Here is a 13,922-nt window from a genome sequence, read left to right on the forward strand (position 1 = left end):
TGAAAAAGTCGCGAGGAGCAGAGACACGCAAGCCTCTCTCTCTCTCTCTCCCTCTCTCTCTCCCTCCCTCTTTTCTGTACAAAGTCATCCAAGGGCGTATTCTGCACGCACAGCTGATGAAAGCGGAGCTTTACCTGTCAACCTCAGTCGTGGCCTGTCCCAAGAACCCTGGTGGCAAGACACAACCCTAACAATGCAGGGGTAGGATGGCGGAACAACGGCCTGGCAGTCGACGGCAGAGCAGGACGGTCTGGGGCGCAGGGCAGGGGTCCATTGTCAGTCGAAACCCTAACGGGCAGGGCGAAGGGGCGAGAAGCAGGCGCAGAGGTCGGAGTACAAACGGGTGGGGGACACAGGCAACGGACCGTCCAATAGCAAGGCGGGGGACTCAACGGCCGTGGAGGGCTTCAGGGATAGACGCGGGGACTGCAAAACCAGGGGACTGCAGGGCTGCAGCCACAGGGTCGCAACTAGGCGCCGGTGCAGAAGAGGACGGACTCAAGCAGGTGAACCTGAGATCAACAAGACAGGCGAACGTCGTGGGCATCCGCAGCGCAGCTCAGCAGGCGATGGGCTTGCGTCGTGACAGGAAGGCCCGCCAGTAGGCGCAGGAGGCGAAACGTCCAGGCGGTTGTCTCGTGCAGGAAACGGGGCGCCAGTGGATGACGGGGCACGTCCAGCACGTAGCAGGGGGCGATGGGGTAGTGACGGGTAGACAGAAGAGGGGCGCAGCGAGAAGTGGGCAGAACGGACCTAGCACGAAGGGACGGGACGACGTCACAGGCAGGGCACCGTGCAGGAAAATGCGTCCGCGCGTCAGAAGGCAACAGACCTGCCATCGCTCCGCGCGTCAATCCTCTCTCTCTCTCTCTTGCCTCCCTTCTAGCAACATACTCTCTCCCTCTCTTTTCCTCTCTAATTTAAAATTCAAATTTCAAGCTCAACTTTTAAGCTCTCTATTCTTAAACTCTCTCTCCTCAAGCTCTCTAAGCCCACTCCCTCAAGCTCTCCTTTGCCATATCTCCACCCTACCTCCACTTTCAAGCTCTCCATTGGCCATCCTCTCTATCCTCAAGCTCTTAATATGTAAACTTCTAGTATAAAGTCTCTACATGTTTAAAGTGTATTACTTTGAGTCCCAACATTCAGTTCAGGTATTAAATTTATATGTATAATTTTTTTCATTGGACATGACATCAGACATAGGTCCAGGATTTATTACTTCGATTAGTACCGTACTAGTATCGGACGATACTAATCGGACGCCATCAGACGTGACAACTGTGGGAGGATGCACAATGAAACTAATCAAATAACTTAGTGTAATACAATAGTCAATACTCGAATTCATAGATCGTAGGCATGGCGAGATGTGAGATTACTTGTTGCACAAAATGGAAGTATTTTCTAGGTAATTTGTTTAAGAACAAGGTAACCTAGCCATTAGGGGACTTAGGAGCCCCAGTAGTGGAGAATTCAGCAAGAAATCACCCATATCTAGCCAGCTTGACCTTAAGGTCATCCCGGTCTGTGATTTTTAAATTTTGAAGCTCATAGTTGAGGTTTATACAATAGGTTTTATCTCGAGCTGCATAGTGGACAATCGACTATCCCCATCACTTTGATGCTATGTTGAAGTGCTAAAGCTATAAGTGAAATTCAGGGAGGTGACCTTGCATCAACTTGACTATAATGGAGGGCATTTATTGCCTTCCATGATCCAACAACCTCTGGTGGAACAAGGCACAGGTTTGGTTGGGGTTCCAACCCCTCAACAAGGCCCCACAAGTTCGAAGAATTTGAAACATGTCTCATCAAATTTGACAAAGTGGTATAGTTAGATCTATTAAAAGGAGTCTTGTCAATAAAAGTATGCTTGGCTAATGAGGAGAACCAACTGTGAAGTATTTGGAAAGAAGAGTAAGATGGATAAGAGGGATAGAGAGGGGATAGGGTGGGTGGGTAGGAATATGTTGCAAGGACCCTATAGTACCTATGGAGAAGGCATGGGGATTCTCAAACCTTACGCAACTGTCAGTTGAGGCACAACGGAATAACCAAATGGTCCACTAGGAATTGCCATGCTAGCAAACTGTGGTATCAACTAGTTCACACTTGAGGAAGCTTGGGTAGGCATCCCATGCTATGAATATCCCAAAGGTGCGTAAGATGGAGGATGAACCTCCACCATAGGTATATGAGCACTACCTAGAAGTGAAGGTGTAGAGATTCTAAATGCTATGCCTATGTTTGAAGAACCCCCTTGATGTGGTGTGTGATGTGATATGAGGTATCTAAAAGTGGAAAGTAAATGGTGTGTATGGTAAGTGAGACACATCATCGGAAGAAGTGGGTGGATTGTGAAATTGAGGTGTAAATGATGTAGATGTGTAAATTGATTTTATTGATTTAATGATGGAAATTGAAATGAAGATGAAGATAGGAAATGCAATGAAGATGAAATATCAAAATCATTTTGACTATGAGAAGTATAATTCAAAGAAGTGGAAGAAAAGTTACCTAACTTTTTCTTATAATTCCCTCTACATGTGCTAATATATAAGAATTGGTCCTTTATCAGCCTTTTTCATGGTCAACATATTGAACTCTATCTTCCTCATGCTCTTGACCAAAATGTTGCAGAGTAGAAGTAAAAGAAGAAGAAGGAACATAAGTAATAACTTGTGTACTTTGCACTCGAGTGATGAGTTTGAAAGAAAAGGATATATTCTAGATCTCTTTCTCCAATAGAGGGACCCATCTCTGATGGAGGTCTTGACGGCCCTACAACATCATTAGTTTTATGTGCAACATCTAAATAGAAAGAATCATAAAACCTTCATTGAGTAGGTGTTTTCAAAGTGCAATTCTTTTATCAAGCTCTTCAATCTTCTTTGCTTTATAAGCAATGATTAGGTTAAGCTCCTTATCCGATAATAGGATATGGTCTAGTTTCTCCAAGGTAGTCAGAAGTATCTCCACCTGTGTTGGAACATTGCAGGGTAGGCTATGAAACACACTCCTGCTTAGTTCTCGGCATATGCTGCTTTGGAGATTGAGTTGATATGAAAGTGTTTGATGTCATCTTCCCTTTGTTGTTTCTATTTCTTAAGATGGGCTTTCCGATCAAGGACCTAGGTTTTTTTCAATGACTACCTAGCTTCGATACCATGTAAAGAAATGGTCAACTACAAAAGACAAACACAATCGTACAACAAATGCACAAACTCATAAAAAAACATAGTTAGGGTTAGAGTAACACAAAGACAATGAGCATAGAAGATGAATAAATACAATTCTCAATGCAACAAACACACTATGCAAGGTGAATATTGAAACTTGAACTCCTGTCTCAAGGACCGGGGCAGAGAGTATGAGTTGAAGAGTATGTCATACTTTGATGTATCCAGAAACATAGTAGGTAGTCTTTGGAGACATTGAGCAGTAGCAAATGTAGCTTAGGAAGATTGAATCAATGTGTGAGGAAGCTGCACAGTGGAGTAGACAGCAAACGTAGCAGTGGTTGATGACATGGGAAACAGTTGATGATGCTAGTCAGCAAAACACAGCAGATAAGATGGCATGGCCCGCAAATGTCTCGTTTGATATACATTGTCAATTCTGATGTTTATTCATGGGTTGTATTGAATGGTGGTGTCACTGAACCCTTTGCTCTTGCATGCTCAATCAGACAGGACTGCCCTTTGAGTCCTCTATTTTTTGCCTTGGCAACCCACCCGGTCCTCACAATGTTATCCCATCTAGTGGTCACTGGATAGTTGATTGATTTATCCCTTCCTTTTGGTCATTGTTTTGTTGGCAATCATTCACAGATGATACTTTCGTGATCCTGAAAGCAGACTGGGATGATCTAAGGTATTGGATACTTGTAACCTTTTTGGGCAGGTGTCTAGACTCCACATTAATGCTTCAAAATCCTTCCTTATCAGCTGCACTGAATCAAACTTCCAGTCCTTGGGATGGTAGGGTGTGGTAATGGCCCGTGGCAAGGTCACCAAACACTTAGGGTATACCTTGGATGTCGATATTCAGCCATAAGTTTGTCTATTGGAAATCCCATGCCTGGCCATTCCATATTCGCCTTAAAGTTTCCCAAACCATCATGTTACCCATGCTCCCCTATTTTTTGTCGCTTCTGCCTTGGGATTGCTATCACCTTGAACGATCTTACCAAGCTAATTCATTTTATGTCATGATGAGAGGACTCCTTGCATGCAGGCATCTTTTGGATTTCATGGAGCATAGTGGAGGAGGAGCAGGGGATGCCTTCATTTTCGAGCGGTTGGATAGGTTTTACGTGGGGGAGTGGGGCAGCCCAAGGGGAGGGCATGTTGGACAGCTGCAGGGACCATCTTATTAGATCATGCTCCAGTCCTCCCCTCCCTAGATGCTCCTACTTCAGCCCTTGACCCCTGTGCTCATGTCTGATCTCGGATGCAACCTAGGAGCATGAGGACACAGATCAGAAAACTCTGGACCACGGAATAGATGCAGGATGGAGGGTTTGCAAAATATGTAGCACATGCTCTCGAAGAGTCAAGCAAGATTTTTCAGGAGGTAGCCCTCCATGCTTGATAGTAGTGCTGGGAGAAGGAGAGGGGCCTGCGACGAGATCTAGCAGCCATTTCTATGGGTCCAAATGCCTCCTAATCAATTGTGCTTTAGGTTACTACTGCTGTACAGAAGTCAGTAACATTGTGCTAACTAGTGTGTCTAACTAGCCCCTTGTCTTTATCCTGTGTGTCTAACTAGCCCCTTGTTTTTATCTTAGAATGTGATCTCGCTGTCTCCAACTTGATGAGGAAGAGCCCAATTCAATGCTATTAAGAATTAACATATCCTAATTGCCTCAAATTGAGGATCCGCCCCCAAAAGCCTTCCATGAAAGCTATAGAGGGCCTGCCCCAAAAACCTTCTGTGAAAGCTATAGATCCATTCTGTATAGATACTTTGAGTCGCTGTACTAACAGGGATAGTCACATGCCAGAACAATCCTTTATCCTACAAAGTCAACAGAGTCAGCAATATAAAACACATGTAGCCACCACCCAAAGCTAATCAGAAATTTGGCTAGGATACAATACTATGACATGGTTCTGATACCAATACTACAATTCTGCTAATCGGTAGGGTCATTCATGATCTTAGATCCATCATTGGAAAAAGTGGAGAGGGCATACCAAAATTCACAATCCAATCATAGGGTTTCCAATTGAACCGATACCTGAGCTGGGAACCATACTGGCAGTCCAAAGCCCCTTGCCACATAAACTCAATCCTAGCTCAGGTAAATCAAACTTGATTGATGCATGCTATGACTCTTAGGTGCTGCCTCCTATATGTCAAAATAACGTTCACAAGTCCTAGATTTAGTATGTAAGTCCAATTGAACACTGAGTCTGCCCTCACATTCCATCACAAACATGTGCTCTGACTATTAAACTCCTACATACAATGTACAATTCTTGATGTCTCTAGCAGCATAAATTCAGGCATAATGCATTTTCATTTTGCTACTTCATGACAATGAGACAAGCTCCTTGGTACATTTTTGCATTATGAAGCTTGGATTGTTTCTCGTGAAAAGGCTTCCTAATTCAAATTTATTTATTACAGATAAGTATAAATTTCAGTGGTGTCGTGTTCTGCTCTCCAAAATTTTATTCAAGGATGCTCCTCTTTTGTTTAATGGACAATTCTACCAGTTCTAATATATATCTTGCTATTTCTCTGCACTAACTAATCTCCAGCAGCTTCAATATGCTTAGTATCAATAATCATTGCCTGCTTGTTACATATACCACTGACTTCACTTCACAGTCCATACTCATTGATGGCATGCTTGGCCTTCTCAAGGTCTACCTTGAATATTGGGTTGTCTTCCTTAACCTGAATAAACCTAAAAGCTAATTGTGTCTCAATTTCCCTTTTCCTTTCAAGGCTGGCACACACTGGTTTGTAAGGTTATGCTGCAAGCATCCCTCATCTAGCGATCTTTAAGAAAGTTTTTTCTTTCATCTTTTTTTTTTTTGGTCCTGCAGCTGGTTTATCAAGGCCTGCAAAACTACCTCTTATGCAAATGTTTAATGTGGTTATCAAGGTTACATTCCATAACTTTTCCTTGTACCTGTGTGCACTATGTTGCACTGGAGATTTGCAACCCTTCTATATGAATGCTTAGCATGTTTGCCTATGACTTCTTTAGGACCTCAGTGATGCTGATCTGGATGGCCTTGACCCATACTCGTGACCTGTGTTGATACTCATTGTTACAGTACTATTAAACAGGAGCTCATGATTTCGTCCAGTTCGGTTTGAATTAGGTGCATCATGCAAGATCATATGGTTTTCCTTTGTATAACACAAACATTTGAAGCACTGTGCCCAGGAATGTGTTATAGTTGTTCTAATGAACAGAGATAGTTGCATATAATACCAGCCCACACAAGCACTGCATCAGATCACTATCTAAAATAAGCTTTTTAAACTAAATACATCATTTAGCCAATTGCACCAATCTGTAGATTAAACTTTGCAGCTTTTCACAAAGATGCAGTAACAGCTGACCCCTAAAATACCAGATTTATTATTCTGAAAGGACATGCATGCATAAAGACGTGATGCACAAATATAAACAAGGTGAAACTGGTGCAAGGATTGTTAAGGGCACAGTACCATCACTCATAAAGCCGTAGTATGCAACTGTGTGTCCCATATGCAGATCCCCAGTTTTTGTCCATTCTACAGCAAAGATATCTGTAGATATCAAATCTCCCTGCCCAGTTGAACAGACCATATTACGACCATCAAAGAAGTTCCAAACAATAAGCACGATCTTGTTTCTTAACTTACCATGTAAGACAAATGAGGCAAAACTATATAGAAAATAATGTTTAAACACACAGTATTTACAATATGCTGTACAAAGTCTTGCACTCATATACATGGGATGAAACACGAGACGGGGAGCATGGAGGAATTGCCGTCACTTGTAACAGTCACATGGAATGGGACATGGGACAGAAAGTAGCTACTGTCCCTGCAATCCTTGAGTCCAAAAATGACTCACTTGTGACTATAAAAATTTTACAATATGCCACATACCCAGGATCTCAGTCTCATTGCACTCCATTGGGGCTGCAGAGTACTATACTATTCACTCATAGAGGGCTTCCAATTCACTGAGGACAGATACCCCATATGGCTTATCAACACCGAGCTATTACTTCTCAAGAGAGACCAGGGGTATCTAGTTTCTACTCAAGGGAGATCTTTGGTTAAATATGATGCTGAAGCCCACATTCCATTATTTGAGCTTGCACAACAGTATATTGAGGCTTTCCATGCAGCAGCAGGTGCAGCTTTTCCACACTCACAGCCAATGCAGAGAGCTTTCTCTAAGTTGATGTCTTGGAACAGTTCCATGATGATGAGTGTCTCAAGACTAGAGTTTGTCTACACAGAGGTGAAACTTGGATCCACTGCTCACAGACAGACACAAATACTCTTCAGATGCTTCATACAGTGAAAGAAGATAGCTTTTTAAGCTCAGTTGGCGAGATATTTGTACAATTGTTCTTGAGCCAAGACTATAGAGAGGGTTGGGGACTTCACATAGAGAATTGTCCAGCCACACCCATTACATCTCATGATCCATGATGGTTGTATGCAACCAGCCTATACATGTTGGCAGATCAGCCTCCCCTCTGCAACCCAGCGGCACCTTGCCACTAGACATCTACTGTCTTCGCAGAGGGCATGGTTCAAGAGGTTAAATACAGGTTGCGAACAAGTCATAGGATCGTGATGGCTTTGTAGCAGAGCACTTGATACATATGGTAAAAGAAATAGATTTTTTAGCTCAGTTGGAGAAAGACTTATACCGATTGTTCTTGAGCCAAGACTATAGAAAGGCTTGGCGACTTCACATAGAGCATTGTCCAGCCACACCCATTACATCTCATGATACATGGTGGTAGTATGCAACCAGCCTATGCACCGCGGTAGGTCAGTCTCCCCTCCTCAACCTAGCAGCACCTTGCCTCTAGATATCTACTTTCTTCACAAAGAGCATGGACTAAGAGGCTTAGTTAGAATTTGCCAACTCTATGGGCAGTGCCCAATGTTTTAGTCTTTAGTTTCTTTTTCAGTTCTTAGTGTAAAAACAACTAAAGTTATAAGTTGTGTCACCACTCCATAGTTGCATTAGTACTACGTACGGACTAATTCGTTCCGTACAATTTGTACCGTACTGTACGGTACATATTTCTACAAATTCGTACCAAAATACAAGCTATTTTTGGCCTATGAAGACAGACCACACAATATCTTCCTACTCCTAAGCCTTATGTTTATTATCATAATTTCAAGCCTCTCTCTCTCTCTCTCCCAACTTCCAAGACAAATATGCAATTCCAAGTGCATCATCCCCCCCCCCCCCTCTCTCTCTCTCTCTCTCTCTTTCCAAACTGCTGGGATAGGGAGCCGCCCAACGCTTGCTCATAGAATTCTACCGAGAGCCAACTACCATTCCCACCCTTGAGCCCCCACCAGCCCCACTGACCTCCCAGCCGTGGGGAACCACCCTAGCCACAGCCACGGTAAGAAACAAAGCCCCACGCCCACGCCCAACCGCCCCTGCAGGATACAAGGGATACTACCCCGCCACCAAAGGGCCCTGCCCTGCCAATTCAGCCTCTCGATGTTCGATAATGCACCTTTCAGGCCTAAAAAGTGGAACTGCTCCCATTCGGGACATTTTAGGATGACCAAGCTTCATGAGCACTTCCGCACCATACTTGGAACACATATGAATTATACCCAACCTATATACCATTTTTGTACCTACTCAATTAGTTTATCATAGCATTAGATGGTAGCTTTACTAGGACCTGAAAAGTTTCCGAGACATTTTGTATGTAACGTTTTGGTCACACCCGATAGGCCCACGCCCCCACAAGAGACATCACCTACAAATACAGTGGATACTACAACGCCACCGGGGAGCCATACCCCGCCGCTTCAACCTCTCCATGCTAGACAAGCCCATGCGGAACATCTTAAGATGACCACACTCCATGAGTAGTTCCACACTGCATTTACAGTGTATCTAGATTGTATGGAGTCTGTATACCATTTTGTACCTACTCACCTAGTTCACCATAACACTAGATAGTAGCTTTATTGGGACTTAGAAAACTTCCGAGACATTTTGTATGTAACCTTTTGGTCTCATAGGCCAACTTGGCCTGTTGTAGACGTTAATATAACTCTCTTTTTTTTCGTAAAAGATAATTGTATGAATTACGAAAAAAGTACAAGTTTACATGATTACAAGATACACGGTGGCTCTACGCCATCGCGTGTAAGAACTCTCTCTCTCACTACAAGAAGTAGACCACTCAAGAGTTACAAAAAGTCATGGCCAAGATGCAGCGGAAATTGCCATATGCCAGGAAGTAAGTCCTCCCGAGGGAGCAAGTCAGAGAGCCGAATAAGATCTATCTGCCAGAGTAAGAGACCTTTAAGCCTGGCCATGTGCCCCTGAACATTAGAGGCGGAGTCAAAAATAAAAGCATTCCGAATGGTCCAGTTATGCCAACAGCCCTAATATCTAAGAAAGTGAAACAAGATCTTCATATGTGGCGTTAATATAACTCTCTCTCTCTCTCTCTCTCTCTCTCTCTCTCTCTCTCTCTCAAAGTCCATACATGGATCAGCCATGTATGCATTCCCACACACCTTGCCCCGATGTAGACCCACACGATCTACTGCTCCCCAAAATAGCTGGTATGATGATGAGTCTAGAGTCACCCGAGCTCGCTTACAAAGAGTGTTGAGAAATGTGCAATCACATCCACCATAGCCTCTTTGTATGGAACAAACAAGGCAAAGAAACATACTACAAATAAAGCCTTAGACTAGGTCATATATGCATGGTTTATTAAAACCACAATTGGTGATTACCATGGTCCCTTTCCACCTCTTTCCACCTACCAATACCACCTACTGTAAGCCTATAAAAGGCACTCATCCCCACACTCATTCCATCAGTCATTATCATTCAGTTGTACTTGCATTATGCTTGGATAATATTAGTTGTTCTTCTTTGTCAATGCTTCTGCCTCATTATGATTGTCTATTTGCTCATCATAACACTAATCCTCTTGTGTCCTTTGATACACTCAAATTCAACACTTACCGGACTACTGTCAGTTTTTTTTTGCAACTCTAGCATCAAATCAAGGAGGGGAGGACTCAGACTTGCAAGATCTTGAAAATCCCAAGTTCAAAGGAAAAACTAGTCACCAAATCACCTAGTATCTCTTGATACTAATCACCTAGTGCTTCTTGGCACTTGTACTCAACTAAAATTTGAATTTTTTGGAGCTAATTTGCTGCTGATCTTGCAATCTCAACATGGGTAAGGATTCACCGACATCCCAATTCAATGGTGTCGGATTCTATACATGGCAAACTAGGATTAAACTGCTCCTAATGAAGAAAGGCTTGTGGTAAATCACAAGTGGTCAAGAGAAGAAACGAAGGAAAGCTGCACTTTCAGTCGTATGGGATAAAAATGATGATAAGGCTCAAGCTATTATCAAGCTCGAACTTGATGATAGTTACATTCATCATGTTGATAATTGTGAAACCTCTCACATGACATGGGATCGATTAGAAACCCTATTTTGGAGCTCATTCAAAATCCTCCAAATATGGCTTATTGATTTAATTTTTTAGGCTTGACATGCAAAGTAATACCTTACTTGCAACTCATTTGAATTATATGGAAAGCCTGTTGACACAACTTGCAAGAATCAACTTGAAGATGGATGAAGACATTTGCATTGGAGAGCTTCTCAAGAGTCTTCCACATGAGTTTAATAATGTGTCTACCACATTAATCAACATGCCAAAGCCGAAACTTGTGGACATCAAAGCCTCTCTCTTGGAAGAGGAAAAGAAGATCAAGAACAAGGGAGAAACAAGCATCCCAAGAGGAGACCAACAACTCCTCTATGTGAAAGGGAAGAAAAGTAGAGTCTGTGACTTCTGTAAGAAAACTGGGCATATTGAGAAATTTTGCTATGCTAAGAAAAAGTCTCAAAGAGCATATCTTGCTATGGTCAAAGAAGATGAAGACAACAATGAAGAAGAAGATGATGAAGAAACCCAAGAACAAAAGGATGGGACTCACCAGTCCCTCTTTTGTAGCTCATTTTCTGATAGACTTTTTTAAGTTTAAAATGTGGACTTGCCTAATCTTCCCACCATAAGCTCCTATACTCCTCATGTAACCTCTGCATATTATAGCCTCTACACACTTAGTGAGGCCTTGTAATAGCCTCTAGCTTTGTATGGTTGGTTTTTTCCATGTCTACACTTAGCAAGGTTCTACTCATGACAGCCTCTGTATACTCAGTGTCTTTCTTGGTTGTGATTGAGAAGGGGTGTTGAGAAATGTGCAATCACATCCACCATAGCCTCTTTGTACGCAACAAACAAGGCAAAGAAACATACTACAAATAAAGCCTTAAACTAGGTCATGTATGCATGGTTTATTAAAATCAGAGTTGATGATTACCATGGTCCCTTTCAACCTTTTTCCACCTACCAATACCACCTACTATAAGCCTATAAAAGGCACTCATCCCCACACTCATTCCATCAGTCATTATCATTTAGTTGTACTTGCATTATGCTTGGATAATATTAGTTATTCTTCTTTGTCAATGCTTCTGCCTCATTATGATTGTCTATTTGCTCATCAGTGATCCTCCATAGTATGCATTCTCAATATTTTAACAGAGAAACTGGAGGTAAGCACTCGGACACATCGCCAAACAAAGGCGTTCTTCAAACGCCTTGTGCAGAAGAAAAAACAAGACTACTTAGCGAAAGCAGAAGCAGAGATATATCAGCTATTTTTGGGGCGGGATAGCAAGAGCGCATGGAGGATGTTTCATGAAAGATAGTCCCCCCATACAGATTACATCACCAGATGCTTGGCTTGACTATGGAAACCAGCTGTATGACTTGCTAGGATAGCCACCTATGCAGCCCCCACAAGCTTGTAGGCCAACACAGTGGTCTTTCTTCACATGGAAAATGGTTAGGGATGTACTTTATAGATTATAAAATGGGAGGGCATAGGATGAGGATGGACTAGTAGCAGAATATTTCTCACATGCTTGTGACATATTAGCACCCATATTAGCACATATGTTCAATAGAGCAGTATGTGAAGGTTTCCCTATGAGTTGGTTAGACAATACTATAATCCCGCTATTTAAAAGTGGTGATCCCCTGATTCCTAGCAACTACATGACTATCATGATCGGTCATACTTTGGCCAAGATATATGGATCTATATTGGAGCATGAACTCAGTGAGTGGACTGAAATGCAAGGCAAGAGAGCACAAGGAGAGGCAGGTTTGAGACGAGGATATACCACGCTAGACCATATTCTCACACTTAGAGCCATTATTGAGGAGGCTCAAGCCCAAGACAAGAGGATCTATTGTTGCTTTGTAGACTTTCGCAAAGCTTTTGATACAATGCCTCATACATGCATCATGCAGAGATTGCAGGACATTGGAGTACCAGAGGGTATACGATGGGGTGTCTATGCATTATATGAGGCAGTGACAGGTCATGTACAAGCACCTGGGGGGCTATCAGAGAGGATTGACAGCACCATAGGAGTGAAACAAGGATGTCCACTTTCACCCACATTGTTTGGTCTATACATAGATAAAGTGTCTAATTACATAGATTGAGGAGGAGCATGAGCCAGCTTGGCAGGGGTGTTGATACCGATATTACTGTATGCAGATGATATTGTTCTCATTTCAGATTCATTGGAGGGATTGTAGTGCCATCTAGATGCTTTGTATATCTTCTGTGGAGATAAAGACCTCACAGTGAACCTTGGGAAGACCAAAACCATGGTTTTCAATACTTTAGCAGCATGGGTGACTAGATCTATGTACCAGTCCAGATTTGGGGAAGACATAGTGAAGCATGTGAGGGAATATGTCTATTTGGGAGTCACCTTCTCTAGCCCACGTTTTTCGTTGAGAGGGGGCATTAGAGGCACGTCTCATACGTGGATACGCAGCACTAGGGGCACTCAAGAGTCAATGTGCTCACATACAGTTCTAGGAGCCCCGCATTAGACTGGTTATTTGACACCATAGTCACACCTACATTACTATATGGAGCAGAGATATGGAGTTGCAGCTTGTACCCAAGCGTCTTAGCCAACTCACTACTCAGATTGGAGTAAAGAGGGATTATTATGATGGTTGGGATAGCATGGAAAGGCCATTGATCATAATGATAGCATGCATGATTAGGAGTAAGCCCTCCACTTCACATCCCATTATTAGAGCAGAGCTAGGGGCAACACCTATAGTTATGGAGGCACTCTTCAGGGAAATGACCTTTTGGCACAGACTATCGAAACTTCCATGCCATAGATACTCTAGATTGGCACTAACCTCATCTAGACAACTAGCAGTAGGGGGAGAGAAGAACTGTTGGTTTTCACAAATGGCTATTTGGATGAGCCCACATGGTTTGGATATTGACCGTCTTCCACCTTTGGATTATATCATTGATTGCCCTACACTTTCTCTCAGCCAATCAGAGTTGAACCAGGTGATCAAAGTTGATATCTTGAGGATTGAGATAGTAAGGACATGGATCCATCCAACACTCCCTGTAGGATCGAGGATGGAGTTCTACAAGAGTCATTTCTTGTGTCTCTCTGATGACGGTTTCACTATTCGGCCAGCATATATGGACACCCATATCTCCCATAGCGTACAGGTTGCTATCGAACAGATTTGACCTCCTCACATAGGCTTTAGATGGAGATAGGCCGATGGACAAA

At 42.8% G+C, this 13,922-nt stretch overlaps 1 protein-coding gene across 4 annotated transcripts in view; it reads right to left on the reverse strand.

The window, feature by feature from the left end:
• LOC148030941 (sphingoid long-chain bases kinase 1-like) overlaps positions 1-13,922 on the reverse strand; it is a 250,691-nt gene that overhangs the window by 39,201 nt on the left and 197,568 nt on the right. For all 4 annotated transcript variants that reach the window (XM_087684500.1, XM_087684501.1, XM_087684503.1 and 1 more), the window contains one exon: positions 6,697-6,796. In XM_087684500.1, the coding sequence (XP_087540626.1) occupies positions 6,697-6,796 (100 nt within the window). The remainder of the gene's footprint in view (positions 1-6,696; positions 6,797-13,922) is intronic.

Source organism: Lygodium microphyllum, chromosome 9, assembly GCF_053477565.2.
Source record: "Lygodium microphyllum isolate KBCC chromosome 9, Lygodium_microphyllum_v1.1.10, whole genome shotgun sequence".
Classification (NCBI taxonomy): Eukaryota; Viridiplantae; Streptophyta; class Polypodiopsida; order Schizaeales; family Lygodiaceae; genus Lygodium; species Lygodium microphyllum.